Source organism: Hyla sarda, chromosome 1, assembly GCF_029499605.1.
Source record: "Hyla sarda isolate aHylSar1 chromosome 1, aHylSar1.hap1, whole genome shotgun sequence".
NCBI lineage: Eukaryota > Metazoa > Chordata > Amphibia > Anura > Hylidae > Hyla > Hyla sarda.
In genome coordinates this window covers 604,400,947-604,428,519 of record NC_079189.1, presented here as the reverse complement: position 1 = coordinate 604,428,519, position 27,573 = coordinate 604,400,947, and the positions used below count along the sequence as shown (strand labels likewise).

Sequence of the window (27,573 nt, the reverse complement as noted above, 5' to 3'; positions counted from 1 at the left end):
TGATGGTAAAACCTTCTTTCCTGTAGATGTAGAAGATGCCCTGTTGTCATGGTTACCGGCCTAGATATAAAAAGATCACTAGAAAGATCTCTGTACTGTCCATTCATATATCTGTACATTGTGATCAGATCCCCCTATGGCCCCTTTCACATTGCCATTGCTCCCCGTCAAGAATGGACATTAAAGTGCTTTTCAGTCATGGTATGGCGGTATTGTTCTTTTATAACATTGTTATTCAGTCATGGTGTGGCGGTATTGTTCTGTTCTGGTATAAAATATATATATATATATATATATATATATAATTACAATATTATAGCGGGGGGGGGAGGGACTGTGGAAAACTGTTATTCAGTCACAGTATGGCGGTATTGTTCTGTTCTGGTATGGCGTTGTTATTTAGTCACAGTATGACGGTATTGTTCTGGTATGGCGTTGTTATTTAGTCACAGTATGGCGGTATAGTTCTGTTCTGGTATGGCGTTGTTATTTAGTCACAGTATGGTGGTATTGTTCTGTTCTGGTATGGCGTTATTATTTAGTCACAGTATGGCGGTATTGTTCTGTTCTGGTATGGCGTTGTTATTTAGTCACAGTATGGCGGTATTGTTCTGTTCTGGTATGGCATTGTTATTTAGTCACAGTATGACGGTATTGTTCTGTTCTGGTATGGCGTTGTTATTTAGTCACAATATGACGGTATTGTTCTGGTATGGCGTTGTTATTTAGTCACAGTATGGCGGTATTCTGTTCTGGTATGACGTTGTTATTTAGTCACAGTATGGCGGTATTGTTCTGTTCTGGTATGGCGTTGTTATTTAGTCACAGTATGGTGGTATTGTTCTGTTCTGGTATGGCGTTATTATTTAGTCACAGTATGGCGGTATTGTTCTGTTCTGGTATGGCGTTGTTATTTAGTCACAGTATGGCGGTATTGTTCTGTTCTGGTATGGCGTTGTTATTTAGTCACAGTATGGCGGTATTGTTCTGTTCTGGTATGGCGTTGTTATTTAGTCACAGTATGGTGGTATTGTTCTGTTCTGGTATGGCGTTGTTATTTAGTCACAGTATGGCGGTATTGTTCTGTTCTGGTATGGCGTTATTATTTAGTCACAGTATGGCGGTATTGTTCTGTTCTGTTATGGCGTTGTTATTTAGTCACAGTATGACGGTATTGTTCTGTTCTGGTATGGCGTTGTTATTTAGTCACAGTATGGCGGTATTGTTCTGTTCTGGTATGGCGTTATTATTTAGTCACAGTATGGCGGTATTGTTCTGTTCTGGTATGGCGTTGTTATTTAGTCACAGTATGGCGGTATTGTTCTGTTCTGGTATGGCGTTGTTATTTAGTCACAGTATGGCGGTATTGTTCTGTTCTGGTATGGCGTTGTTATTTAGTCACAGTATGGCGGTATTGTTCTGTTCTGGTATGGCGTTGTTATTTAGTCACAGTATGACGGTATTGTTCTGTTCTGGTATGGCGTTGTTATTTAGTCACAGTATGGCGGTATTGTTCTGTTGTGGTATGGCGTTATTTAGTCACAGTATGACGGTATTGTTCTGTTCTGGTATGGCGTTGTTATTTAGTCACAGTATGACGGTATTGTTCTGTTCTGGTATGGCATTGTTATTTAGTCACAGTATGGCGGTATTGTTCTGTTCTGTTATGGCGTTGGTGTTTAGTCACAGTATGACGGTATTGTTCTGTTCTGGTATGGCGTTATTATTTAGTCACAGTATGGCGGTATAGTTCTGTTCTGGTATGGCGTTGTTATTTAGTCACAGTATGGCGGTATTGTTCTGTTCTGGTATGGCGTTGTTATTTAGTCACAGTATGACGGTATTGTTCTGTTCTGGTATGGCGTTGTTATTTAGTCACAGTATGGCGGTATTGTTCTGTTCTGGTATGACGTTGTTATTTAGTCACAGTATGGCGGTATTGTTCTGTTCTGGTATGGCGTTGTTATTTAGTCACAGTATGGCGGTATTCTGTTCTGGTATGACGTTGTTATTTAGTCACAGTATGGCGGTATTCTGTTCTGGTATGACGTTGTTATTTAGTCACAGTATGGCGGTATTGTTCTGTTCTGGTATGACGTTGTTATTTAGTCACAGTATGGCGGTATTGTTCTGTTCTGGTATGGCGTTGTTATTTAGTCACAGTATGGCGGTATTCTGTTCTGGTATGACGTTGTTATTTAGTCACAGTATGGCGGTATTCTGTTCTGGTATGGCGTTGGTGTTTAGTCACAGTATGACGGTATTGTTCTGTTCTGGTATGACGTTGTTATTTAGTCACAGTATGGCGGTATTGTTCTGTTCTGGTATGGCGTTGTTATTTAGTCACAGTATGGCGGTATTCTGTTCTGGTATGACGTTGTTATTTAGTCACAGTATGGCGGTATTCTGTTCTGGTATGACGTTGTTATTTAGTCACAGTATGGCGGTATTCTGTTCTGGTATGACGTTGTTATTTAGTCACAGTATGGCGGTATTCTGTTCTGGTATGACGTTGTTATTTAGTCACAGTATGGCGGTATTGTTCTGTTCTGGTATGGCGTTGGTGTTTAGTCACAGTATGACGGTATTGTTCTGTTCTGGTATGACGTTGTTATTTAGTCACAGTATGGCGGTATTGTTCTGTTCTGGTATGGCGTTGTTATTTAGTCACAGTATGGCGGTATTCTGTTCTGGTATGACGTTGTTATTTAGTCACAGTATGGCGGTATTCTGTTCTGGTATGACGTTGTTATTTAGTCACAGTATGGCGGTATTCTGTTCTGGTATGACGTTGTTATTTAGTCACAGTATGGCGGTATTGTTCTGTTCTGGTATGGCGTTGTTAGGCTCCTTTCACACTACCGGTAGTGTGATTGCTGTCAGGACCGGCGAGGAGAATAGCGGGACAAAAAAATAGTGCTTTCTGAACATAAATTTTCAGAATGCCAGGTGCCAGTCCGGAGATCGCGGGAGGTCTCAGTAGTCGGACCTCCCGCGATCAGACATCTTATCCCCTATCCTCTATCCGGGACATATTCTACTTTCAGATAGTGGTACATTTTTGTCGATCTTCCTAGCCCCGCCCCCTCATGACGTCACCCCCCCCCGCCCCCTCAATGCAAGTCTATGGCCTTCACACCCCCTCCTATAGTCTTTCATTGAGGGGGCGGGGCGTGACATCATGAGGGGGTGGGGCTATGAAGTCACATGCTCCCGGCTCCAGCGTTCGGGAACAATTTGTTCCAAACGCTGATCATCGGAGTACCCCTTTAACCCTCTAGGTGTTTCACAGGAATAGCAGCAAAGTGGAGGAGAAAAGTCAAAATCTCCAAAAATGTTTTTGTAGCCCCAATTTTTTTTATTTTTACAAGGGTAAAGGGGAAAAGCCCCTTAAAATCCATAACCCAATTTTTCCTGAGTAAAGAAATACCCCATATGTGGATGTAAAGTGCTCAGCAAGGGAAGGAGCAACTTTTAGCTTTTATAGAAATTTGCCCTGTCACACTTACAAAGCCTCATGGTGCCCAAACATGTGACTCCATTTTAGAAACTTAACCCCTGAAGGAATTTATTAAGGGATGGACTGAGCATTTACACCTAACAGGTGTTTGACACAATTTTAGAACAGTTGACCATGAAAATAAAAATTACAAATTTTTTGACTAAAATGCTGGTATAACCCCTAATTTTTCATATTTACAAGGGGAAAAGGGGGCGGGGGAAACACAAAATTTTAAACCAAATTTTTCCTGAGTGTGAAAACACCCCCTTTGTGGGCGTAAAGTGGTGCACAGCCGGGCTTAGAGAGGAACGGGCAACATTTGGCGTTTGGAGAGAGAATTCGGCTAGAAAAGTTTTTGGGAGTCATGTTGCATTAACAAAGCCCATATGGTGCCCAGACAGTGGGAAACCCCCCACACGTGTCATCATTTTGGAAACTAAACCCCCTCAAGGAATAAGGGGTGCAGTAAGCATTTGGTCACCAAAGATTTCCAACAAATGTATGGAACAAAGGGCCGTAAGAACTAAATGTTGGTGTAGCCCCAAACTTTTAAATTTTACAGGGGGTAAAATGAGAATAAGCGCCACAAAATTTGGAACCCAATTTCTCCCGAACACAGAAATACCCCATATGTGGACATAAAGTGCTCTATTGGCGTATAGCAGGGCTCAGAAGTGACGGAGCAGAAAGCGCATATGGCTGCAATGGATATTGAGGGCCATGCTGCATTTATAAAGCCCCCATGGGGACAGAACTTTTTGAAAACTACACCCCTCACGGAACGTAACAAGGAGTGAGCATTTACACCCCACACAGGTGTTCGACAGATTTTTTTAAGACAGTGGACTGTGAATATATTTAATTTTCAATATATAAATATTCACAGCCCACTGTCCCAAAAATCTGTCGAACACCTGTGGGGTGTAAATGCTCACTCCTTGTTACGTTCCGTGAGGGGTGTAGTTTTCAAAATGTGTTCACTAGAGATGAGCGAACTTACAGTAAATTCGATTCGTCACGAACTTCTCGGCTCGGCAGTTGATGACTTTTCCTGCATAAATTAGTTCAGCTTTCCGGTGCTCCCGTGGGCTGGAAAAGGTGGATACAGTCCTAGGAGACTCTTTCCTAGGAGACCTTTTCCAGCCCACGGGAGCACCGGAAAGCTGAACTCATTTATGCAGGATAAGTCCTCAACTGCCGAGCCGAGAAGTTCGTGACGAATCAAATTTTCTGTAAGTTTGCTCATCTCTAGTGTTCACATGTGGGTATTTCTTTTTTTTTTTGTGTGTGTTTATTCCAGAACGGCTGCAACTATCAGCCATTCAAATGTAAATCACCAGTTTAGGCATCAAATGTACATAGTGTTCTCTCACTCCTGAGTCTTGTTGTACGCCCGCAGAGCATTTTATGTTCACATATGGGGTATTTCCGTACTCAGGAGAAATTGTGTTACACATTTTGTTTAGTATTTTGCTTTAACCACCTAAAGCGCAACTGTCACGAATTTGTACCCCCATAAACTAATCACAGGGTAACAAAGTTCTTTAGGATTACTCCCCAGGTATACCTTTTACCGCTTCCTAGAAGCCTTTATCAGGCTAAAAAATGCTTTATAAGACAGTCAGCAACAGTCGTATAGGGGTGGCTATGGCCCGCAGCCGCCACGCCTATCTCCTGAATGTAATCGCTAGTACCGCTGTGTGATTGGGACCCAGCACATAGGCCCCTTTATTATCCTTATCTGTGGTGGCGAACATACAAATGTATATGTAAAACAAGGACCGTTCTTCTATTAGGTTACAGTGCTGTCACAGCGAGTTAGTTTGCAGAGCATTACGCTGTGCACTGGGGCCGGGAGTGAGCGCTTGCTATGAAAACTTGCCGCTGGTGCTGCGGGCCGCAAACACTCTCTCCTGATGACCCCAGTAGGGATCGACCGATTATCGGTATGGCCGATATTATCGGCCAATAATCACGATTTTGGGCATTATCGGTATCGGCAATTACCTTGCCGATAAGCCGATAATGCACCGCCCCCCACGGCACCTCAACCGCCCCCCCCCGACCCACCGCACCGTGACCACCCCCCCCCGACCCACCGCACCGCGTCGCATCCCCCACCGTAGTGCTGGGCGGTATACCGGTATGAACCGGATACGTTTTTTTTTTTTCTCCCACGGTATGGATTTTTGCCCATACCGCTATACCGGTCGGGCCCCTCCCCCACCCTCCGAGTCAATAAAATTTTTTTAACTTACCCGTAATGGGGGTGGTCCAGGCCATCCATCCTTCCTTCCTGTAGTGTCCGACGGCATTCCGGGTGGAGTGTGAATCGTTCCGGGCTGTCGTTCTTCTCTGGGGGTCATCTCCACTCCGGGCAGGCTCCGGCCTAGTAACACTGCATAGACGCCGCTACGTCCGTGACGTCAGGTGCGTCGCTGCGCAGCGGTGTCTATGCAGCGTTACTAGGCCGGAGCCTGCCCGGAGTGGAGAAGAAGGACCCCCGGAGAAGAACGACAGCCCGGACCGGTTCACCCTCCACCCAGAATGCCGCCGGACACTACAGAAAGGATGGATGGCCTGGCTCACCCTCCCCGGACGGTCCCTGCAGCAACTGGGAAGGTGAGTCAGGGTTCTGGGATGGACAGGGGTCTGTATAATATACTATACCTACAGTAGGCCCTCCAGCTGTTGCAAAACTACAACTCCCAGCATGCCCGGACAGCCAACGGCTGTCCGGGCATGCTGGGAGTAGTAGTTTTGCAACAGCTGGAGGCACCCCTAGGCGCAGTGCGGCGGGGGGGAGCGGTGGCGGTGATAGGTCTCAGGACCCCCGAACAGGCAGGGGGAGAGAAGCGGGGGGGCGGCGGCGGCCTATGGCACCGCAAAAGCCACTGCAGTGCATTGATTTAAAGCGCCCGCTTTAAATCAATGATCTGCAGCGGTGTCGCAGGGGGGATAAATAGCCGATAACTTATACCGGAATATCGGTATAAGTTATCGGCTATCGGCCCTAACCTCCACCGATTATCGGTATCGGCCCTAAAAAAAACGATATCGGTCGATCCCTAGACCCCAGTATGCTGTGATACCATCACCAGTGCTGGGGGCGTCTAGTTTTTATAGCAAGCGCTCGCTCCTGGCCCCAGTGCACAGTGTAATGCTCTGCCGCTTGCTATGCAAACTAACTCACTGTAACGGCACCGTAACCTAGTAGGAGAATAGGAGAACGGGCATTGTAAACTGAGAGAAGAACGGGCACTTGTTTTACTTATCTATGGCGGCGAACATACAAATGTCTAAGGATAATAAAGGGGCCTATGTGCTGTCACACAGCGGTCCTAGCGATTACATTCAGGAGATAGACGTGGCGGCTGCGGGCCATAGCCACGCCTATCCGACTGTTGCTGACTGTCTTATAAAGCATTATTTAGCCTGATAAAAGCTGGATAAAAGGTATACATGGAGAATAATCCTAAAGAACTTTGTTACCCTGTGATTAGTTTATGGGGGTACAAATTCGTGACAGTTGCGCTTTAGGGACCCACGCCCGTGGGGAATCATTCTGCAGGCATCCCAATGTGACAATGCCTGGGATCCCCCCCCCCCCATGTCGGAAATCGCCAAACAATTCAGATCAGCGATTTGTGGCGATTCCGTGTCAATCACGTCCCCAGTGTCTGACACGGCACCTATCACCCTTTTTTCAGCAGGAGTGAGGCACTGGTGCCACCTCACGATCGTCCTGATTCGTCGGCCGTTACCGAGGAATCAGGATGCCTGCTTTGGGGGGTGTCCTTAACAGCCCCTGCTCTGGAGAGCGGGTGCCGGAAGTCGGTACCTGAAGTGGGGGCCTCTGATCCCCGACATCGGCGGAGGGATCGGGGCCCCCGGAGTAAAGACAGCGGTGATGGCGGGCAGGATCCAGCCCGCGTGCGCAGTAGCAGGAGGTAAGGCTGGCCTCCTGCTGCTGCTTAGCAACAACTCCCAGCGTGCACAAAAGGGCATGCTGAGGGTTGTAGTTATGAAACAGTTGGAGCCACATTTTTTCTATGAAAAAGTGCACCTCCCTCAATTGCATAACTACAACACCCAGCCTGCACAAACTATCAAAGGGCATGCTGAGAGTTGCAGTAGTGTGCCTCCAGCTGTTACATAACTACAAGTCCCAGCATGCCCTTCGGCTGTAAGTGCATGCTGAGAGTTGTAGTTTGCAACAGCTGAAGCCATACTGGTTGTGAAACACAGAGTTTGTTACCTAACTCAGTGTTTCCCTACCGGTGTGCCTCCAGCTGTTGCAAAACTACAACTCCCATGCAGTGCATGGGAGTTGTAGTTCTGCAACAGCTGGAGGCACACTGGTTGCAAAACACTGAGTTAAGTAGCAAACTTTGTGTTTTGCAACCAGTGTGCCTCCAGCTGTTGCAGAACTACAAGCCTCGGTATGCCTTTCACTGCTGTCACTGCATGCTGAGTTGTAGCTGTTGCAACAGCTGAAGGCACACGGGTTGCAAAACACTGAGTTTGTTACCTAACTCCGTGTTTTGCAACCAGTGTGCCTCCAGCTGTTGCATAACTACAACTTCCAGCATGCACGGACAGCCAAAGAGCATGCTGGGAGTTGTAATTTTGCAACAGCTGGAGGCATGCTGGGAGTTTTGCAACAGCTGGAGGCACCCTCTTTGGGAAACACTGCCGTAGGGAAATTTTGGTATCAGAGGCAAGTTTAATTCATGCATCCAGGTCCGTCCCTAAGCAAATCCCTAATTTAGGCCTCAGATGCACATGGCGCTCTCTCACTTTGGAGCCCTGTCGTATTACAAGGCAACAGTTTAGGGCCACATATGGGGTATTCTGTACTCTTTATACTTTTTATAAGAGGTAAAAGGAGTAAAAGCCCCCCAAAATTTTTAACACAATTTCTACCTAGTACAGAAAAACCCATATGTGGCCCTAAACTGTTATTTTGAAATATGACAGGGCTCCGGAGTGAGAGAGCGCCATGCGCATTTGAGGACTAAATTAGGGATTTGCATAGGGGCGGCTGACAGTTGCAGAGACTGTGAGGGTCTCACATGCAGGGGTGTGGATAAGGGCTCAATCGCCTTACAGGTGACTTGAGGTCAAATTTGCAACACATAAAGTCGCAGAAATATACATCTCCCCTATAGGTGGTATATATTGCTGCACCTGGTGTAAGGGCAGCCACGAAGCCGCTGGATTTATGGTGAGTTGTTATCATGGCCATACAGTAAAGTACAGAATGTCACCCACTTCAGTATTGCCTAATCTTTGTTTTTTTTTGACTAGGTCCATATATAGGACATGCCCCAATATGTCCTCCTCTAGACTGCTTTGATGGGGAGCCAAAAAGGCACCATGGTGCTGGGCCTCAAACTGTTGGGCATATAAGTTTGTTTGAGCCGCCATCAGATTGGCAAAGTCTTCACCTAAGAAAAACCTAAAAAAGTCAATTTCATTGAGCGTACCTGTATGCCCTGCATCCTAAAGGGGTTAAAGAAGCACTTTTTTTTATTTTTTATATCTATCTGTTTTTGTTTAGTGGTTTGAGAAAACTGTTTTAATTTTTATATCTATTTTCAATATACATTTCATTAAAGGGGTGCTCCGGTGGAAAAAAATCTCTTTTAGAATCAACTTTGAAGAGATTTGTAAATTACTTCTGTTTAAAAATCTTAACCCTTCCAGTACTTATCGGCTGCTGTATACTACAGAGGAAGTTCTTTTCTTTTTGAATTTCTTTCCAGTCTGACCACAGTGCTCTCTGCTGACACCTCTGTCCGTGTCGGGAACTGCCTGGAGCAGGAACAAATCCCCATAGCAAACCTCTTCTGCTCTGGACAGTTCTTGACAAGGGCAGAGGTGTCAGCAGAGAGCACTTCCTGTGAACACAACAGTTCAGTGTGAGCAGCGTGCGGGTGTGTCCCTTGTTGAGCTCCACAAACTTCCAGCAGATCAGACTAGAGCAGGTGATCCATCCGCCTTCCCAGGAGTGTGTCAGGCTCCAGGGGAGAGCCTCCCTGCATGGAGCCCAGGGCCTCCACCTCCCGTTCTTCAAGGCTGGCGGGGGGTGGAGAGCAAACAGCAACAGCCATTCCGGCCCGGGGGAGAAGATCTGGCAGAGTCTGCAGTAATGCAGGCTCTGCTCCCCCGGCAACGGGTGCAAGCCAGAAATCTGGTGGAAGGAAGGCACGGAGGAAAAGCTTGGAAATGTGGGCTGAGAGAGGGCCCAAGGAATCGAGCGCAATATACTGCTCCCGCATGGCCGCACGGTTTGCGGAATATGACCAGTGTGGCAAGGAGATGAGGATGGCCAGAGAGGATCTTCGTGTTGCTCAGAACCTGGCGAACACAGCATCCAAAAAGAATAGGCCAGAGCTGAAAAAGAGGATTACGGCTCTGAAGAGTGAGATTGCAAAGCTGGACGAGAGGAGAGCAGAGATACTTGAGGGGAGCGGTCTCTTAAAGGAGAAGCTGGTGAATGGAGACCGGTTTGCCGCCATGAAATCCCCAGGTAAGGAGGAGGTGGATGATGGGGAGAGTAGTGGCGGTGAAGAAAGTGAGGATGGTGGTGAAGGTGGAAAGGAGGTGGAAGAAAATTCACAAGTGGTGGAGATGGATGCTGTTCCTGTAGCTACTCCCTGTGACACCCAAGACAGCTACATCGAGCCAGCACAGGTGGCACTACCATCAAGTGATAGTGAGGAGGATGATGTGGAGAGTGAGGCTGGGGGTGTATTAAGGGCGATTGTTATGCAGGAGTCCCCAGCCCACTTCCAGAATTTCACCTTTGGAGACGACCAGTGTGAGGATGTGGTGGTGAAACGTAAGGCAAAGAAACAAAAGACCCAGGAAACAGTGCAGTACGTGTTTGTTCCTTTCCAGCAGTCTGGGCCAGCTGCAAAGCTGGTTCAGGCTGCTGGGTCCCCCAGACTGCCAGACTCTGTTTCTGTGGTGGAACGGAGCCAGCATAGGGGATACAGCATGGCGTCAGAAAAGGCTGCGGACGCAATAGATATGAAGCCCACCCATCTTGCCGGTAGGGAGGGGCATGATGGGTTCATGGTGGGCATCCCGACATCCGGGCAGGACAATAACCGTAGGAATGTGGTCCGTCTGATTTGGAGGGGCGAGGATGCGTGCCCACCTCGCGCAAAAGGGGTTGAGCTCCTCCTGCAGATGGAATTCAGGGCGAATGACATCTTTGCTCTGATTCACCCCTATGGTTTGTCTGAGTTTGACGTCAGTTTCGTTCGGCCGGAGGGTCTTGAACTCTTCTGGTCGAACTACGAAGTGGCGAAGAACGAGCCCGGCTGGCGGGATTTTGCCGTAAAGGCGATTTCCCGTCAGAACTCTGTCAAGAAAGTGACCGTTTTGACCCGTAACGAGTCGCTTTCTTGTTATGACATCATGACCTGGCTCGGACGGTATGGGGATGTGACGGACATGCCCAAGAAAAACTTTGATGAGCACGGGATCTGGTCCGGGGGCCTGGACGTTTTCCGTCAAACTCAAGCGTTCAGGGAGTACGGTTGCCCACATTCCGTCAGCCGCCTTCCTTGGACGTGACAGGATCCAGGTCTTCTACCAGGGGCAGCCTAAGGTCTGTCACAGGTGTGGCAGCCCCACCCACTTTAGCGCAGCCTGTACTGTGCAGGTCTGCGCTTTGTGTGGTGGGGTGGGTCATCTGGCCGCATCCTGTCGGCAGATCCGGTGCCACCTGTGTGGTGTTCTCGGACACCCTTTCAGTCGTTGTCCTAGCGCCTTCGCCCGTGCAGCGGCCACTCCGGCTGAGGAGAGCTGTGAAGTTGCCTCGGCTGGGGAGGGCACGGGCAGGGATGGGGGCGCAACAGGGCTAGTGAGGAGGAAAAAGGGCCCCGCCAAACTAAGGCGGGAGGAAAATCGGAGGAGGAGTAGGGAGCTGGAGAGTGCCCAGGTGGTGGGGGTAGCTCCAGCCCCTGCTCCAGAAGCTGGCCCTGTAACCACTGAAGCCCTGGAGGAGGACGTGCTGGATGAGGAGGTCAGGAGGCTGCGCAAAGAGGAGGGCAATATGGCCAACACTTCCGATTCCTCCCACTATGAAAGTGTGGATGAGGAGAGTGGAGAGAGGCCTAAAAAGAAAGACAAGGGCAAAAGGAAAGGGAGAAAGAAGAGGTCAGAGCCCTCTGTTCCCTGTACTACGGGCCAGATCCAAAACGGAAGCCTGATTGCCCCCCCTCTGATTGACTTGTCAAACCGGTACCTCGTCCTCGATACCATCTCCTCCCCCTCCTTGGAGGGTGAAGGTGAGGGCGGGGTGCCTAGGGAGAAGGAGCCTCTGGGGGGAACTGGGCCCTGTCCTATTGAGGCTCCTTCCTTGGAGGGCAGGGCTAGACCGGGGCCGGAGGTAGATGGGGATCAAATGGACCAAACTGAATCAAAAAAAAGAACGAAGAGTGGTCCTGCCCTCTCATCTTCTTCGGGGGATGAGGGGGCTAAAAAGAAGGGAAAGAAAAAGTAAAGGGTGTGGCCGTCTAATTTAATCACCCTGTATGGCGGCACTCACCCCATTGACGCTGGCATCTATTAACTGTGCCAGCATAAAGTCAGATACAGCTAGATTCGCAGCCTTTGATTTTCTCGGCCGCGTTAAAGCCGACATTTTCTTTTTACAGGAGACCAGGTTGTCAGATCTAGCCTCTCTGGTAAAAGCCAGGAGAGAGTGGAGGCGCGGTCCCTCCCACTGGTCTCTTGCGGCTGAGCCGTATAGTGGGGTGGCGGTCCTTTTTACCGCTCCTGTTGAATGCCGACGGGTTATTGAATTAGAAATGGGGAGGTGCCTGATCTTAGATGTCTTCATGAAGGGGCAAGAGCTTCGGCTCATTAACATCTACGCCCCGCAAACTAAGCGGGGCCGTAAAGATCTCTTTATGAGGATTAAGCCCTTTCTTTTTACGAGTCGGCAAGTGATCTTTGGAGGGGACTTCAATAATGTTACGAGGTCCCAAGATCGGAGAGGCTCCAATGGTCCGCTGACTTGTGATAGTGTGGCACTGATTAGCATAACAAGAGAAGCTCGCCTAGAGGACGCCCACATCCGGAGCCCCTCGGGCCACGCGGGTTTCACCTATCATCAAGGTAGTCGCAGGTCTAGGATAGATAGGTTTTATTTAAAGGAGGAAGCCGTCTCTTCTGCAGTGTCCGTGGTTGAGGTGGAGTTCTCCGATCACTGTATGATTTTGTTTTCCCTGAATGTTTCAGAGACCCCCCGGATGGGAAAAGGTTATTGGAAGCTGAATTCGTCCCTCCTGGAGGAAGCGGAGATAAGACAGTCCTTTGAGGATTTTCTTCAGAGTCAGGTACCTTTACTGGACCTATGTAGTAGTAAGTCAGAGTGGTGGGAGATATTCAAGAAGCGGGTTGCGGGGTTCTTCCGCCAGCTCTCGAGCCTCAGGTCCCTGAACAGGTTTCGCCTGTATCAGGGACTGAGGAGGAAACTCGAGCTTCTTGTCTCGACTGGAGGTAGCCGGGAGGATATTTCCAGAGTGAAGTCCTTGCTGATGAGGTGTCAGTACGATAGGCACGCATCTTTGGTTTTTGAGAGGGATTACGGGAAGTACCGCTCGCCCGACCCTTACAGAAACTGTAAAATGTCAGTGAGTAGTAAAGTCATTTCAGGACTGATTGATAGTACAGGATCTCTGAATCGGTCCAGATCAGGGATCTTGGAGGTCGTCAGATCCTTCTACTCGCACCTCTTGGGGAGGAAGGATCTAGATCGAGACAGGATGTCGGTTTTCCTGACTGAAACCATTCCTGAGCCAGGGGTAGACCCCTCTCTTGATGTTTTGGCAGAAGAAATCAGGGAAGAGGAAGTGAGACTGGCGATCGAGGGGCTCGCCCCCAAGAAGTCGCCAGGTCCGTATGGCTTAACATCCGAGTGGTACAGGACCTTTAAGGAGTCTTTAGCTCCCCTCTTGACTGAGGTATTCAATGAGTGTCTCTCCTCGGGTACTCTGCCGAAGTCAATGAGGAGGTCAGCCCTGATTCTTCTGTCAAAGGGTAAAGATCCTAGCCAGATTGAGAATTGGAGGCCCATAGCTCTTCTCAATACGGACAGGAAGCTTCTGGCCAAAATACTGTTTAATCGGCTGGTGAAGTTTGCACCCCGGCTCCTTTCGGGGGCCCAGCACTGCTCTGTTCCAGGCCGAAGCACCTTAAGTGCTGTCCTTAGTGTCAGGGAGGCAGTGGAGCGGAGTAGTGCAGGTCTTCGGAAGGGGTACTTGCTGTCCTTGGATCAGGCCAAAGCATTTGATCGGGTAAACCACAAGTACCTATGGTCCGTCCTCCTGAGATATACTACTTTTGTTAATTGGCTTAAGATCTTGTATGCAGGGGCAGAGAGTTTCCCGCTGGTGAACGGGTGGTCTGGCCGCTCTTTTGAGGTGGGGTCCGGAGTCCGTCAGGGTTGTCCTTTGAGCCCGCTTTTATACGTGTTCGCAATCGATCCCTTCATCCGGAGGGTAGATTGTGGGCCGTTGGCGGGAGTCGGGATGAGTCTGGCGGAGCCGGCTGTCACCCAGAGAGTGGTGGCGTACGCTGACGATGTCACTATTTTCGTCTCCACGAGAGAGGAGGTCGGTGTGGTGATGTCGGAGGTGGACCGCTACTCGGAGGCATCCGGGTCTAAGATCAACCGGGATAAGTGTGAAAGTCTCTGGCTGGGAGGGGGGGATCCCATGTTTGATCTCCCGGACACCCTTCCAGGGCCCCAAGAATCAGCAAAAGTCTTAGGCATCACATTCGGCCCGGATGATTATCCCACCAAAAACTGGGATGGTAAGCTCCAGGATGCCGCTCAGAAGGTGGACCAATGGAAGAGTTGGTCTATGACCCTCAGGGAAAGGGTACACCTGATCAAATCGTACCTGCTCCCCTTGTTTATCTATCTGGGCAGTGTATGTATCTTGCCAGAGGCTTACTACACTAGGATCTACAGCCTGTTTTTCCAACTGTTATGGGGGAACAGGATGAACCTAGTCAGGAGGGAGGTTACGTACCGCACGAGGAGACTAGGGGGTTTATCTATGGTAAACCCTGTGGTGTTCTTTACGAACACCTTCTTGAAAGCCAACATCGCAAACCTCTGGTCAGAGAGGGCTTCTCCGTGAGTACTCTCCTGCAGGGAATGGTTTCGGCCTTTCTTCCAGGAATGGGAGACAGGAGGGCAAGTGAAGAACCTCCGTACGCCCCATGGATATCTTCCGGCTTACGCTACCCCGACTCTGAAGGCGATACGTCGGTGGGGTCTGGGAGTGTGGGAGATCAGGACCCAGTCAAGGCAGTTCCTTGACAAACGGGTTCTGTTGACCCACTTCCAGAAGCCTCTGGCGCTCAGGGACTGCCCAGGTCGTGATCTGAGGGTGGGGTTGTATCTTTTGAACATGAAAAGGATCCCCCAGAAGTTTTGGGACTTGGCCTGGCGCTGCTTTCAGGGGAAGCTATATGTGAGGGACAATTTGAAGTGTAGGAACTCTGATGACCGGGGATGTCCCCGAGAAGAGTGTGGGGACACGCTGGAAAGCATGGACCACTTCCTGCTTCATTGTCCCTTTAATATAGGGGTTTACAACCGGGTGGGCGCTTCCATCGGTTGGAGTCAACTTGCCGGCCTTACCTATCCGGAGTGGGCTTATGGGGTATTCAGGTCCCTGGGTGGCCGAGACCGGGGCACTTTATTCTTAGTTAGTTTAGTGGTTAGGTACTACACGTGGAACGCACGGTGTTTAGTGTCGACCCAACAGAAAATCCTCTCCGAGGTGGAGGTCTGTAGGAATATCACCGGTGACCTTGGGAAGATCAGGTCTTTGGAGTATGGCAGTCTTGGTACCAGTAGGGCTTCTCTCCTATGGAGAGGGTTTTCTTTTGATGTGCCCTAGGTACTAGGCCCTTAAGGTGAAGTACCTTATTTTGGCCAGGGATAGTGTATAAATCTTAGGGTGAGTATAGGGTCAGTTTCATGAAAGGATAGTGATAGGGTTAGAGGTTGAAAGGGAGAGGAATTTAAATTTAATTTAATCAGGATTGCCATCCTTCTTCCTGGTGGGGGGCTATGCATGTCACCTTAGCCTTTTGTTTTGTTTTCTATGGATGGATTGTAAAGGGCTTGCAGGCAACCAAACTTGGGCCTTGTGGTTTTGGTGTATTGTATTGTTAATATTGCTTTGTTGTAGAATATGTATATATTGTTTTGTATATATTGTTCTGTTTACATTAGGTGGGTAGGGGTGTATTTTAGGTTGGGTGGGGGGTTTATGGGGGGTGGTGGTGGTGTGTACCCAGGACTGGACTGTTGCAGTGGGTACTATTTTGGGGGTCTGGTATGGGTCAGTTGTGGACAAAAACTGTGACCTATGGACTCTGACCCATGTCCAGAGGGAGTGGTGGGTGATGGGATAGTTTAGTATAGGTTGTTTTTCTGTGTTATTAAGTTGTTTGTTATGTATATTCTGTATGATTTTATGTATAAATATTTATATATATATTTTTTTTTTTTTGTGAGAAAGGCAGTCGGACCAGTTTTCAGTTATTATAGCATAGTGTTAAGAGTACACTATATTTATGTCTGTGTTTATGTTTATGTTTGTGTCCCAGTGTGGATTAGTTTTTGTTTGTGGGTATATGTATGTGTGTTTGGGGGGGGGGGAAGTTAAATAACAAAAAAGAAAAAAAAAAAAAAAATGTATGTATGTGTGTATGTGTATGTATGTGGATATATGTGTGTATATGTATATATATATATATGTATATATATATGTATATATAGTATATAAAAAAGGAAAAAAATATATAGATGTATAAAAAAATAATATATATTTTGTTATCTAAGTTGGATTATTTTTGTTACGGCAGCTAGCCATATTTTTTGTTTTGTTATTAGGGGGGGGGGGGCAGTGTGGTTATGTTTCCTAGTTTGGATATTTTTAGTTTTTGATCCCAGCGAAGAAAGCTTTATTTATGTTCATTAGGTGTGTGTGTGTGTGTGTGTGTTGGACTATAGTAGGTAATGATTTATTTATTTTTGGTTTATCTGGGCTGGCCGGTTAGGAAGGTTTAAGTTGTTATTTTGAGATGAATAGTTTGTTTTTATGTTCAGTTTTGTTAATTTTGTTACAGTGAAATGAACTTGTTTTGTGTTTTGTACTTTTATAATAAAAAAGAGTGTCAGCAGAGAGCACTGTGGTCAGACTTTCAAAAAGAAAAGAACTTTCTCTGTGGTATACAGCAGCTGATAAGTACTGGAAGGATTAGGATTTTTAAATAAAAGTAATTTACAAATCTGTTTAACTTTCTGAAACCAGTTGATGTAAAATAAATTGTTTTACACTGGAGTTCCCGTTTAAAACTTATAATTACTGCTGGGATATTATACAGTAATGGAGGGGTCTGGTGATGACTAGAGAGGTGACACTGCTGGGAATGCTGGGACATTATACAGTAATGGAGGGGTCTGGTGATGACTGGAGAGGTGACACTGCTGGGACATTATACAGTAATGGAGGGGTCTGGTGATGACTGGAGAGGTGACACTGCTGGGAATGCTGGGACATTATACAGTAATGGAGGGGTCTGGTGATGACTAGAGAGGTGACACTGCTGGGAATGCTGGGACATTATACAGTAATGGAGGGGTCTGGTGATGACTGGAGAGGTGACACTGCTGGGAATGCTGGGACATTATACAGTAATGGAGGGGTCTGGTGATGACTGGAGAGGTGACACTGCTGGGACATTATACAGTAATGGAGGGGTCTGGTGATGACTGGAGAGGTGACACTGCTGGGACATTATACAGTAATGGAGGGGTCTGGTGATGACTGGAGAGGTGACACTGCTGGGAATGCTGGGACATTATACAGTAATGGAGGGGTCTGGTGATGACTGGAGAGGTGACACTGCTGGGAATGCTGGGACATTATACAGTAATGGAGGGGTCTGGTGATGACTGGAGAGGTGACACTGCTGGGACATTATACAGTAATGGAGGGGTCTGGTGATGACTGGAGAGGTGACCCTGCTGGGAATGCTGGGACATTATACAGTAATGGAGGGGTCTGGTGATGACTGGAGAGGTGACACTGCTGGGAATGCTGGGACATTATACAGTAATGGAGGGGTCTGGTGATGACTGGAGAGGTGACACTGCTGGGAATGCTGGGACATTATACAGTAATGGAGGGGTCTGGTGATGACTGGAGAGGTGACACTGCTGGGAATGCTGGGACATTATACAGTAATGGAGGGGTCTGGTGATGACTGGAGAGGTGACACTGCTGGGAATGCTGGGACATTATACAGTAATGGAGGGGTCTGGTGATGACTGGAGAGGTGACACTGCTGGGAATGCTGGGACATTATACAGTAATGGAGGGGTCTGGTGATGACTGGAGAGGTGACACTGCTGGGACTGCTGGGACATTATACAGTAATGGAGGGTCTGGTGATGACTGGAGAGGTGACACTGCTGGGAATGCTGGGACATTATACAGTAATGGAGGGGTCTGGTGATGACTGGAGAGGTGACACTGCTGGGAATGCTGGGACATTATACAGTAATGGAGGGGTCTGGTGATGACTGGAGAGGTGACACTGCTGGGACATTATACAGTAATGGAGGGGTCTGGTGATGACTGGAGAGGTGACACTGCTGGGAATGCTGGGACATTATACAGTAATGGAGGGGTCGGGGTGATGACTGGAGAGGTGACACTGCTGGGAATGCTGGGACGTTATACAGTAATAGAGGGGTCTGGTGATGACTGGAGAGATGACACTGCTGGGACATTATACAGTAATGGAGGGGTCTGGTGATGACTGGAGAGGTGACACTGCTGGGAATGCTGGGACATTATACAGTAATGGAGAGGTCTGGTGATGACTGGAGAGGTGACACTGCTGGGAATTCTGGGACATTATACAGTAATGGAGGGATCTGGTGATGACTGGAGAGGTGACACTGCTGGGACACTGCTGGGAATGCTGCGTCCTCTTCTTCCACAGGATCAGGTAGATGGAGATATTCCCTATGATCTGTAGAAGGGCTGTGAAGCTCTTGTGTTCAGTCTTGTTTTATCCTACAGTATTATATGCTTTATACTTGTGGAATGAGAAAGGTGGAGATGACAGGATTAAAGCCGACCATAGACATTACATGTTGTCTAAATCTGACTGTTACAATATTTCTTTCACAGGGAGAAGATATGAACAATATTTATGCTGCAGAGACAGATGTGAGTAGTGATGAGCAGTATAAGGAGGACATTCCTACAGGGAAAGATCTAAACTATATTAATGCTACACAAATAAAGGAAGAAGAAGAGACAGATGTGAGCAGTGATGAGCAGTATAAGGAGGACATTCCTACAGGGAAAAATCTGATCTATATTAATGCTACAGAAAAAAAGGAAGAAGAGACAGATGTGAACAGTGATGAGCAGAATAAGAAGGACATTCCTACCGGGATCTATATTAATGCTGCAGACCTAAAGGAAGAAGAAGAGACAGATGTGAGCAGCGATGAGCAGTATAAGGAGGACATTCCTACAGTGAAAGATCTGACCTATATTAATGCTACAGACATAAAGGAAGAAGAAGAACCAGACGTGAGTGGTGATGAGCAGTATAAGGAGGACATTCCTATGGGTAACCACCCAGGTGAGTAGTAACAACTAAATGCAGAGGAGAGTAACAGATTTTACTCTTCTAGACACTGTCTACAGCAAACTTTTATGGAATATTTTTATTTTCTGCTGTATATTCCCCCATTCAGCCAAAATGTATATTTATATATGGATGAACATGTGACCTGGTTATAGGTGATAACACATAGGCCCAGATTTATCAAACTGTGTGAGAGAAAAAGTAGAGTGATTTTCTCACAGCGACCAATCACGGCTCAGCTTTCACTTTACCTCAGCTCTTTAGCTGGCCTGTGATTGGTCGCTGTGGGAAAATCACTCCACTTTTTCTCTCACACAGTTTGATAAATCTGCATTTATAATATCATTGTGAAATACAGCTGTAATCTGGACATAGTATATATGAGTGCGGTGCTGCCTGCTGCTCCAGTTTCCTATCTCTATAGACAGAGAGGGGGAATATTACTTCTTTTTCTCCGGTTGGTGGTTCTGCTCAGCTCGCAAATTTGTATGAAAAATATGGCATTTTGGTGTCCGGAGGAAGCAGGAAAAGCAAGGGGCAGTGACATGACATCAGGGTGACCAGCATATCATAACCCAAGTTATCATATGATTTGCTGGTTTGTAAAATAACAACGCAGTTCAAAGTATTGAAAGTTAAAGTTGACAAGTAGGTGAGGAAAAAAAATCACCCCAAAAAGATCAAACTTGCCTCAAAAAATATGTATAGTAAAGAAATTGTTTAACAGGGTAGAGGACAGAAGACCCTTATCATGTCCTCTGCTAGTAAGAATGTTGGTGGCAGTACCAGCACTAGTACAGGTAGCAGCAACAGTAGCCAGGTTCCTGGTGGCAATAGTAGCTGCAGTTGTGCCAGCTGTCTAAAGTTATCACTGCTTGCCAGAGATTGTGTGGTTTAACAGGAGAGTACAGCTGGAGGAGGATGTAGGTCTGACTATATGATAGTGAGCCAGCTGTCAGTGGATTCTTCCTTGTCTACAGTCACATGGTGCGATTGAAATGTCCGTCCTGAATGTTTTGTTTCCTCATCTCCAACTTTGTCCCCCCTCCCCCCCTGCTACGCAGAAGGATAACACTAGCCATAAGGAGGCGTTGTGTTCAAGCAATAAAGAGTTCCTGCTTTTACTACAAACTGGCACTGGACATCCATTTTCTTGGGGGAGATTTATCAAAACCTGTCCAGAGAAAAAGTTGCCCATAGCAACAAATTTTCCTCACTCCATGCAGTTGTCGGTGTGCAGAACAGTGCATGCCACGGTAGATCCGTGGAGTAGTAGCTACAGCCAGGGCCAACACGTCTTTTATGGCCCACTGTGTCAACATTCTGCAGAACGAGGCTGCACCACAACGAGGCCAGGAAATTGTAGTGACATCTCCACAGTTGCACTGATGAAGTTCAACTGCTTACACCACCCGCCTATATTCCTTCTCATGCAGGTCCTTCTCCATGGACATCTTGCATCCCCCCCACAACCTCCTCCTTTCATCAGTGCAAAATCAAGAGCTGCCATGCTGTGTTAAATCTGAGCCTGGGCAAGAAAAGCCACACAGTGGAGGAGTTGCTGCCCTGTCTGCAACACGAAGTTTCACACTGGCTCTCTACTCGTAATCTGACATTGGGATTTGGGGACGCCGATAACTGAATCTGTCGAAGGGATAAGGGACGAGGAACCTACACAAGGCGACACTGATGATAAGGATGAGGACCATGACCAACCTTGGCAGTATGTAACAGAGGCTAGCTTAATGCTTTCTTGATTGCGCAGTAACAGGCATATTGCGAGCATAGAGGAAAAAATGAGTACTGGATAGCCACACTCTTAGACCCTCGATATAATGAAAAAATGGGGGAATTTTGTAACCTTTCCGAAAAAGGTTAAATTAGATTTTTACAGAAAGAAGCCGGATTGTCAACGCTCCACTTCCTCTGCCAGCACTAACCCTGCAAGAGGCAGCAGCAGCAGCATTTTCATGTTGGGTCACACAATAAGTTTCTCTATCTGGTAATCCCCCTGACATGAATCGTCCTCAAAAGGATGTAACCCACCACCTAAACAAGCAGGTTTTTAGTGCCTTTCTCTGACAGACACCATAAGCCCAGACCCATGGACTTTTGGGTCACCAGATTATACCATTGGCCATAAATTGCCCAGTTTGCTATGAGTGTTTTGTCCACCCTATAATGAAGCTTCGGTGAGAGTGTTCAGCGCAGCAGGCGGGATTGTCACCCCGAAGCCAACAAGATTGTTAGCCAGCAACGTGGAAAAGCTAACGTTTATTAAAATGATGGATCAGTGATGAATTTAAACCTCCTGTGCCAGATGCCACCGATGTACTACCACCATCTCCGCAGTATGCCGACTACTACCAGTAACACCAGTCTGCCACCTTCTGCTGTATACTGGCTATTGTCAGTCTGCCACCTCCTGCTGTACACTGGTTACTACTAATAACACTAGTTCATAACCTCCTGCTGTACACTGGCTACTACCTTTATCACCAGTCCGCCACCTCCTGCTGTACGCTGGATAATGCCAGTCTGACACTTCCTTCTGTACTCTAGTTACTAATAGTAACGCCAATCCACCATCACCCACTTCCAGCAAGGCCTGTACATACACAACTCATCATCCTATTCAAAATAGGGATATTTTCTTTTAGCTTTTTATGCAAAAGCTATTTTTTCTTCACTATTTAGGGGCACCAGTGCTTTTGCCACTTCCAAAAAGGGATACTTTTATGCACACTTGGAAATACCCACAGCGTCTCCTGATTCCTCAGTGTTTATTTTAACACCGGCAGGCATCTATCGACAATCAGGGATACTTTATGGGGCTTTATTTCAGTAGGAATAAGCCTAAAAAAAATCTGCGACAGCATTAAACAACCTGTCCATTACCATGGGGTAACCACATGTCGCCATAACTGAGCCTTAAAAACGCTTAAAAACTACTTGAACTACATTCCTAGCAGGGTTATACAGGGCTTTAGAACTGTCAGGCAGTGTTATAAATGTGTTTAGGGGCCTATTTTATTGCCGATTCGCATAAAACTGAGCCAAATTGCACCAGCAATATTTGGAAAAGTTAATTGAGCCCGGTGAGTCGAACTTTTCATAAGCTCGCTCATCTCTAGTTAGAAACCATGAGAACAAGATTTCTTGTATTTGTGCACTATGGAGTTAGGGTCTATAAAGTTGTGCTTGTCCCTAATATCTCGGGGAGATAATCCTATAGGACTTTACTGCCTCATCTGAGATTTTCAGGCCTGTGTCTGACCCTTTATGTGAGCGGCTGATAGGGCTGGGCGGTATGACCAAATATGTGTATCACGGTATTTCACTTACGGTGGTTCCACAGTATATAACGGTATTTTCACCCCCGGCCAGAGCTTCTTACATGACAGTGGGCTCAGCCTATCACTGGCCGGGGCGGGACATCGCTCCGGCCGGTTTTAGGCTGATGGCTGTCCAAAGTTCCAGTCCCCAGTGTGTGGCCGACTTAGATGAGTTTAAAGTTTTTCTTTATCTTTTGCATCCCGGGCATAGGGATACAGCGTACAGCAGTGGTCTCCAACCTGCGGACCTCCAGCTGTTGCAAAACTACAACTCCCAGCATGCCCGGACAGCCAACGGCTGTCCGGGCATGCTGGGAGTTGTGGTTTTGCAACATCTGGAGGTCTGCAGGTTGGAGACCACTGGCGTACAGTATAGAGTTACAGCGCCTGTCGGCCCCCAACAAAGAGGAGGAGGGCAGTGCTTGACATCTGTAAATAGTACCCCACTGGGCTGATCATTAATTGGGGGGGGAGTAGAACAGCGCTGGCGGGTAACATAGGATTAGTTCCCCGATGTGGGGACAGCGCTGCGCTAGGCTGATAATACATTCCCGAGGGGGAGGGGCCCAACCGGTATTGCGGTATGGGGGAAAATTCATATCGTGCAGCCCAAAAAATTCGGTATTCGGTATGAACCGGTATACCGCCCACCAGCCCTAGCGGCTGAGTGAACGGTATGAGAGAAGCTGAGTTCATCCATGATAACAAATAGATCTTTAGTCTGTGAGACCCCTTCATCCATCCAAGACATGAAATCTCCAAGTATGATCCACCTTACGTGTTCACTGAGAAATGCCAAATGGGACAAGAGAAGAACATACGGGACGGGAGAACAGAGATGGGCCGGTAGGTAGCAGTGGACAATGGATCAAGAGTTGTTTTACTTCAGTAGTGGGGTTATTTGGTTGTGTAAGGGCGTAGGTACCATAGTGGTAGATGATCCAGCTGCTATGGGGCCCTTGAAGACAGAGGGGGCCCCGTCCTGGTTGGTCCCATTCCTTTTCCTATTGGTAATAATCTGTGGACAGCAAAAATAGATATTTGCTGTCCTCTCACAGGGCCCTTGTGGGAGGATTACAGTATATATAACAATATAAAATGGTAATAAAATGTATAATAGACACATTTAATTATATGCAGTAGTGTAATTTTCTCACAATTGTATCATTATACCATCCGGTATTTAATCATCCGGGAATAGAACTAGTAGTCCTGTATATAAAAATGCTGGGCAATAAGTATCAAAGCCAGTTGTATAATCACTCTATAGCCCTGCAGTAATAGTTTCCTCCTACAAAGCAAAAGAATTATTACCAGCCAAATTGTTTAAAGGGTTACTCCGCTCCCCAGCGTCCGGAACGCAATGTTCTGAATGCTGGGTGCGGGCTTCTGTGTTCATGTCCCGCCCCCTCGTGACATCATGTCCCGCCCCCCTCAATGAAAGTCTATGGGAAGGGGGCGCGACTTGCATAGAGTAACCCTTTAATGTTCACTGCATCTCTGAGTGGCTCATCTACTGAGGAAGGGTTTGAAATACTGAGCATGAGTAACCTGAAACGCGTCTAGATCCATGAGAGGAGACGCACTACTGCAGTTTAAGCAATCTCCACCTTTTCCAGCCCACTGCCTCTGACGTCAGACGCCAATAACACGAGGTCAGGTGACCTGCGGTATTGCAGCTGTACTTCTCTGGACATCGCGCGGCATACACCTGGTCTGTAGCTGTCGGACCAGCTGCAGCACCACCTGCCAGCGCTTCTCACACAGCCCCACTGACCACGTTGCTGCGACTGCCTGCCGCCACTCGCAACTCCATCGAAGCCACTCAGAGATGCAGTGACCATTAAACCATCTGGCTGGTAATAATTATTTTTCTTTGCAGGAGGAAACTATTACTGCAGGGCTATAGAGTGATTATACAACTGACTTTGATACTTATTGCCCAGCATTTTTATATACAGGACTACTAGTTCTATTCTACACAAAATTCCCGGATCATTAAATACCGGATGGTATAATGATACAATTGTGAGAAAAATACATTATTTGATAGTATGCAGTAGTGTGTCTTTTATACATTTTATATTGTTTTATATACTGTAATCCTCCCACAAGGGCCCTGTGAGAGGACAGCAAATATCTATTTTATGTCATTATTTTAAAGGGGTTATCCAGGAAAAAAAAACTTTTTTTATATATATATCAACTGGCTCCAGAAAGTTAAACAGATTTGTAAATTACTTCTATTAAAAAATCTTAATCCTTTCAGTACTTATGAGCTTCTGAAGGTGAGTTGTTGTTTTCTGTCTAAGTGCTCTCTGATGACACCTGTCTCAGGAACCGCCCAGTTTAGAAGCAAATCCCCCATAGCAAACCTCTTCTACTCTGTGCAGTTCCCGAGACAAGCAGAGATGTCAGCAGAGAGCACTGTTGCCAGACAGAAAACAACAAGTCAACTTCAGCAGCTGATAATTATTGAAAGGATTGAGATTTTTTAATAGAAGTAATTTACAAATCTGTTTAACTTTCTGGAGCCAGTTGATATATATAAAAAAAAAATTTCCTGGAATAAACTATTTGACATATGATTGAAGCACGATTCTATCTATTATGTCATGTACCAGTGCTAACTGGAGCTGTCCGGGAGGTTGGGCGATTGGTGCGCTCCATTTTGATATTTGCTAGGGGACCCCCTGTATTCTATGAACACTGACAGAGTCTTTAAAAGAGTAAGATAGACCAGAAGAAAGAAGAAGCGTAAAATATTAGTTATGTGATGAGTGACAACATCACCCATAAGATCTGCAGTCACCCTTAAATACCTTTCCTGGAGCTGATGGTGGTTACCAAACTGATAAAATCTCCTTTTTACAGTATTTCTCAGTCAAGTAGGCGGAGTTGAGCTGCTCAAGTGTCACAATCTTGCCCGACGTACATAACCCTATACGCCAATCAAGGAGGGGCTAGGAGGTGAGAAAGCATGCCGGGTTATGACACTTAAGCAGCTCAGCTACGCCTCCTTGGCACTTGACTGAGAAATAAAATTTTAACTTACGACCATCAGCTCCAGGAAAGGTACAAATTGCATCTATACCCCAATATCTATCCAACCGTGTCTGCAGCAGATACACCTGACAGATTCCCTGTAGAAAGGTCCTAATTCTGATAGTGCCTTATAAAGATGCACATAATAGACTAACTATATTTATATGCAAAATTCTTAAGGTTATATTTCTTAAAAATAATAAAATGAGTTTTATCCTTAACAGATGACTGTACCAGGAGATCAGAGGAGAATCTTATATCTTCAGATTATAAAGCAGATGATGATATCACACAAGATACATATGAAGAACATTCCATTATCCCAGATACACCCTCCGCCCTTCACAGCCAAGATCTCTCATCTCATCCTGTTATACCCATCCTGTCTTCTGATCCATCACAGGCTGGTAAACAGAATAAAAGCCACAGAAGGGGTGTTAGACATCGAAAAGCTAATACAGAGAAGGAGCCATTTTCTTGTTTAAAATGTGGTAAATGTTTTATTCACAAATCAAAACTTTTTAGACATCAAAGAACTCACACAGGAGAGAAGCCATTTCCATGTCCAGAATGTGGGAAATGTTTTACTTGTAAAATAAGTCTTGTTGAACATCAAAAAATTCACACAGGAGAGAAGCCATTTTCATGCCGAGAATGTGGAAGGTATTTTACTAAAAAATCGCATCTTGTTGACCATCAAAGAACTCACACAGGGGAGAAGCCATTTTTGTGCCCAGAATGTGGGAAATGTTTTACTTCTCGAGCAACTGTGCTTAAACATAAAAAAACTCACACAGGGGAGAAGCCATTTTCATGCCCAGAATGTGGAAAGTGTTTTCCTCAAAAATCACATCTTGTTGACCATCAAAGAACTCACACAGGATTCAAGCCATTTTCATGTCCAGAATGTGGGAAATGTTTTACTTTTAAATCAATTTTGCTTAAACATAAAAAAACTCACACAGGAGAGAAGCCATTTTCATGCCCAGAATGTGGGAAAGGTTTTATTTCTCACTCAAATCTGCTTACACACAAAAAAACTCACACAGGAGAGAAGCCATTTCCATGCCCAGAATGTGGAAAGTGTTTTACTCAAAAAGCACATCTTGTTAACCATCAAAGAATTCACACAGGGGAGAAACCATTTTCATGTTCAGAATGTGGGAAATGTTTTACTGCTCAATCAAATCTGCTTAAACATAAAAAAAATCACACAGGGTAGAAGCCATTTCCATGCCCGGAATGTGGGAAATGTTTTACTTATAAAATCAGTTTTCTTGAACATCAAAGAACTCACACAGGAAAAACATAAGTGATTCCTAATCCTTTCATGCTCATTGATGTAATATTACGTCTTGTGAGCATGAAGGGTGTGGGGGAAGGTTCTAGACTCGAGCCCTTTCCAAACCTTCCTGCTGGCTACTTAACTGTTGAGATTGACTTAAAATGTTTATAAATTTTTATCTCCCCCCCCCATATCAGAATTTTGCAATCAAAAACAAACATGTTTGATATGGCCACATGCAGAAATGTCCGAACTATTAAAATACAATGTTACTGAAACCTCACGATGAACGTTATAAAGTTAAATAAAAAGCAAAAGCCAGAATTGTGTTTTTTATTTTGTTTGTTTTTTGTCAAATCACATGGTCAAAATACCAATCAATTCCATAATGGTACCAATAAGAACTAAAGATTACAATATAAAAAGTTATATGGATCAGAAGAGGGTGATTTTCATTATTTTTCTTTTCAAGTGTTTGATTTTTTAAAAGAAGTAAAAAAAAAATTAAAAAAAAACAGATAACATGTCCCTTTTACCAAACCGTGAATGACATTAATATGAACCACACCCTAATTACAAATTAGTAAAATTATGTAAGTCACATGTCAAATAACAATAATAATAAAGAAAAATTACCAGATCTGGTCTTTATTAGTTCTTACATTAGAATTCAGATCATACAAGTC

At 46.1% G+C, this 27,573-nt stretch overlaps 2 protein-coding genes across 2 annotated transcripts in view; both read left to right on the top strand.

Moving 5' to 3' along the window:
• LOC130296999 (oocyte zinc finger protein XlCOF22-like) lies at positions 1-27,444 on the top strand. The gene is made up of 3 exons (XM_056549129.1): positions 1-201; positions 18,754-19,216; positions 25,827-27,444. Exons 1-3 carry the CDS (start codon positions 49-51, stop codon positions 26,822-26,824), a joined length of 1,614 nt encoding a protein of 537 aa, XP_056405104.1. The 5' UTR covers positions 1-48; the 3' UTR covers positions 26,825-27,444.
• LOC130296616 (zinc finger protein 436-like) overlaps positions 1-27,573 on the top strand; it is a 91,160-nt gene that overhangs the window by 777 nt on the left and 62,810 nt on the right. The window lies entirely within an intron of this gene.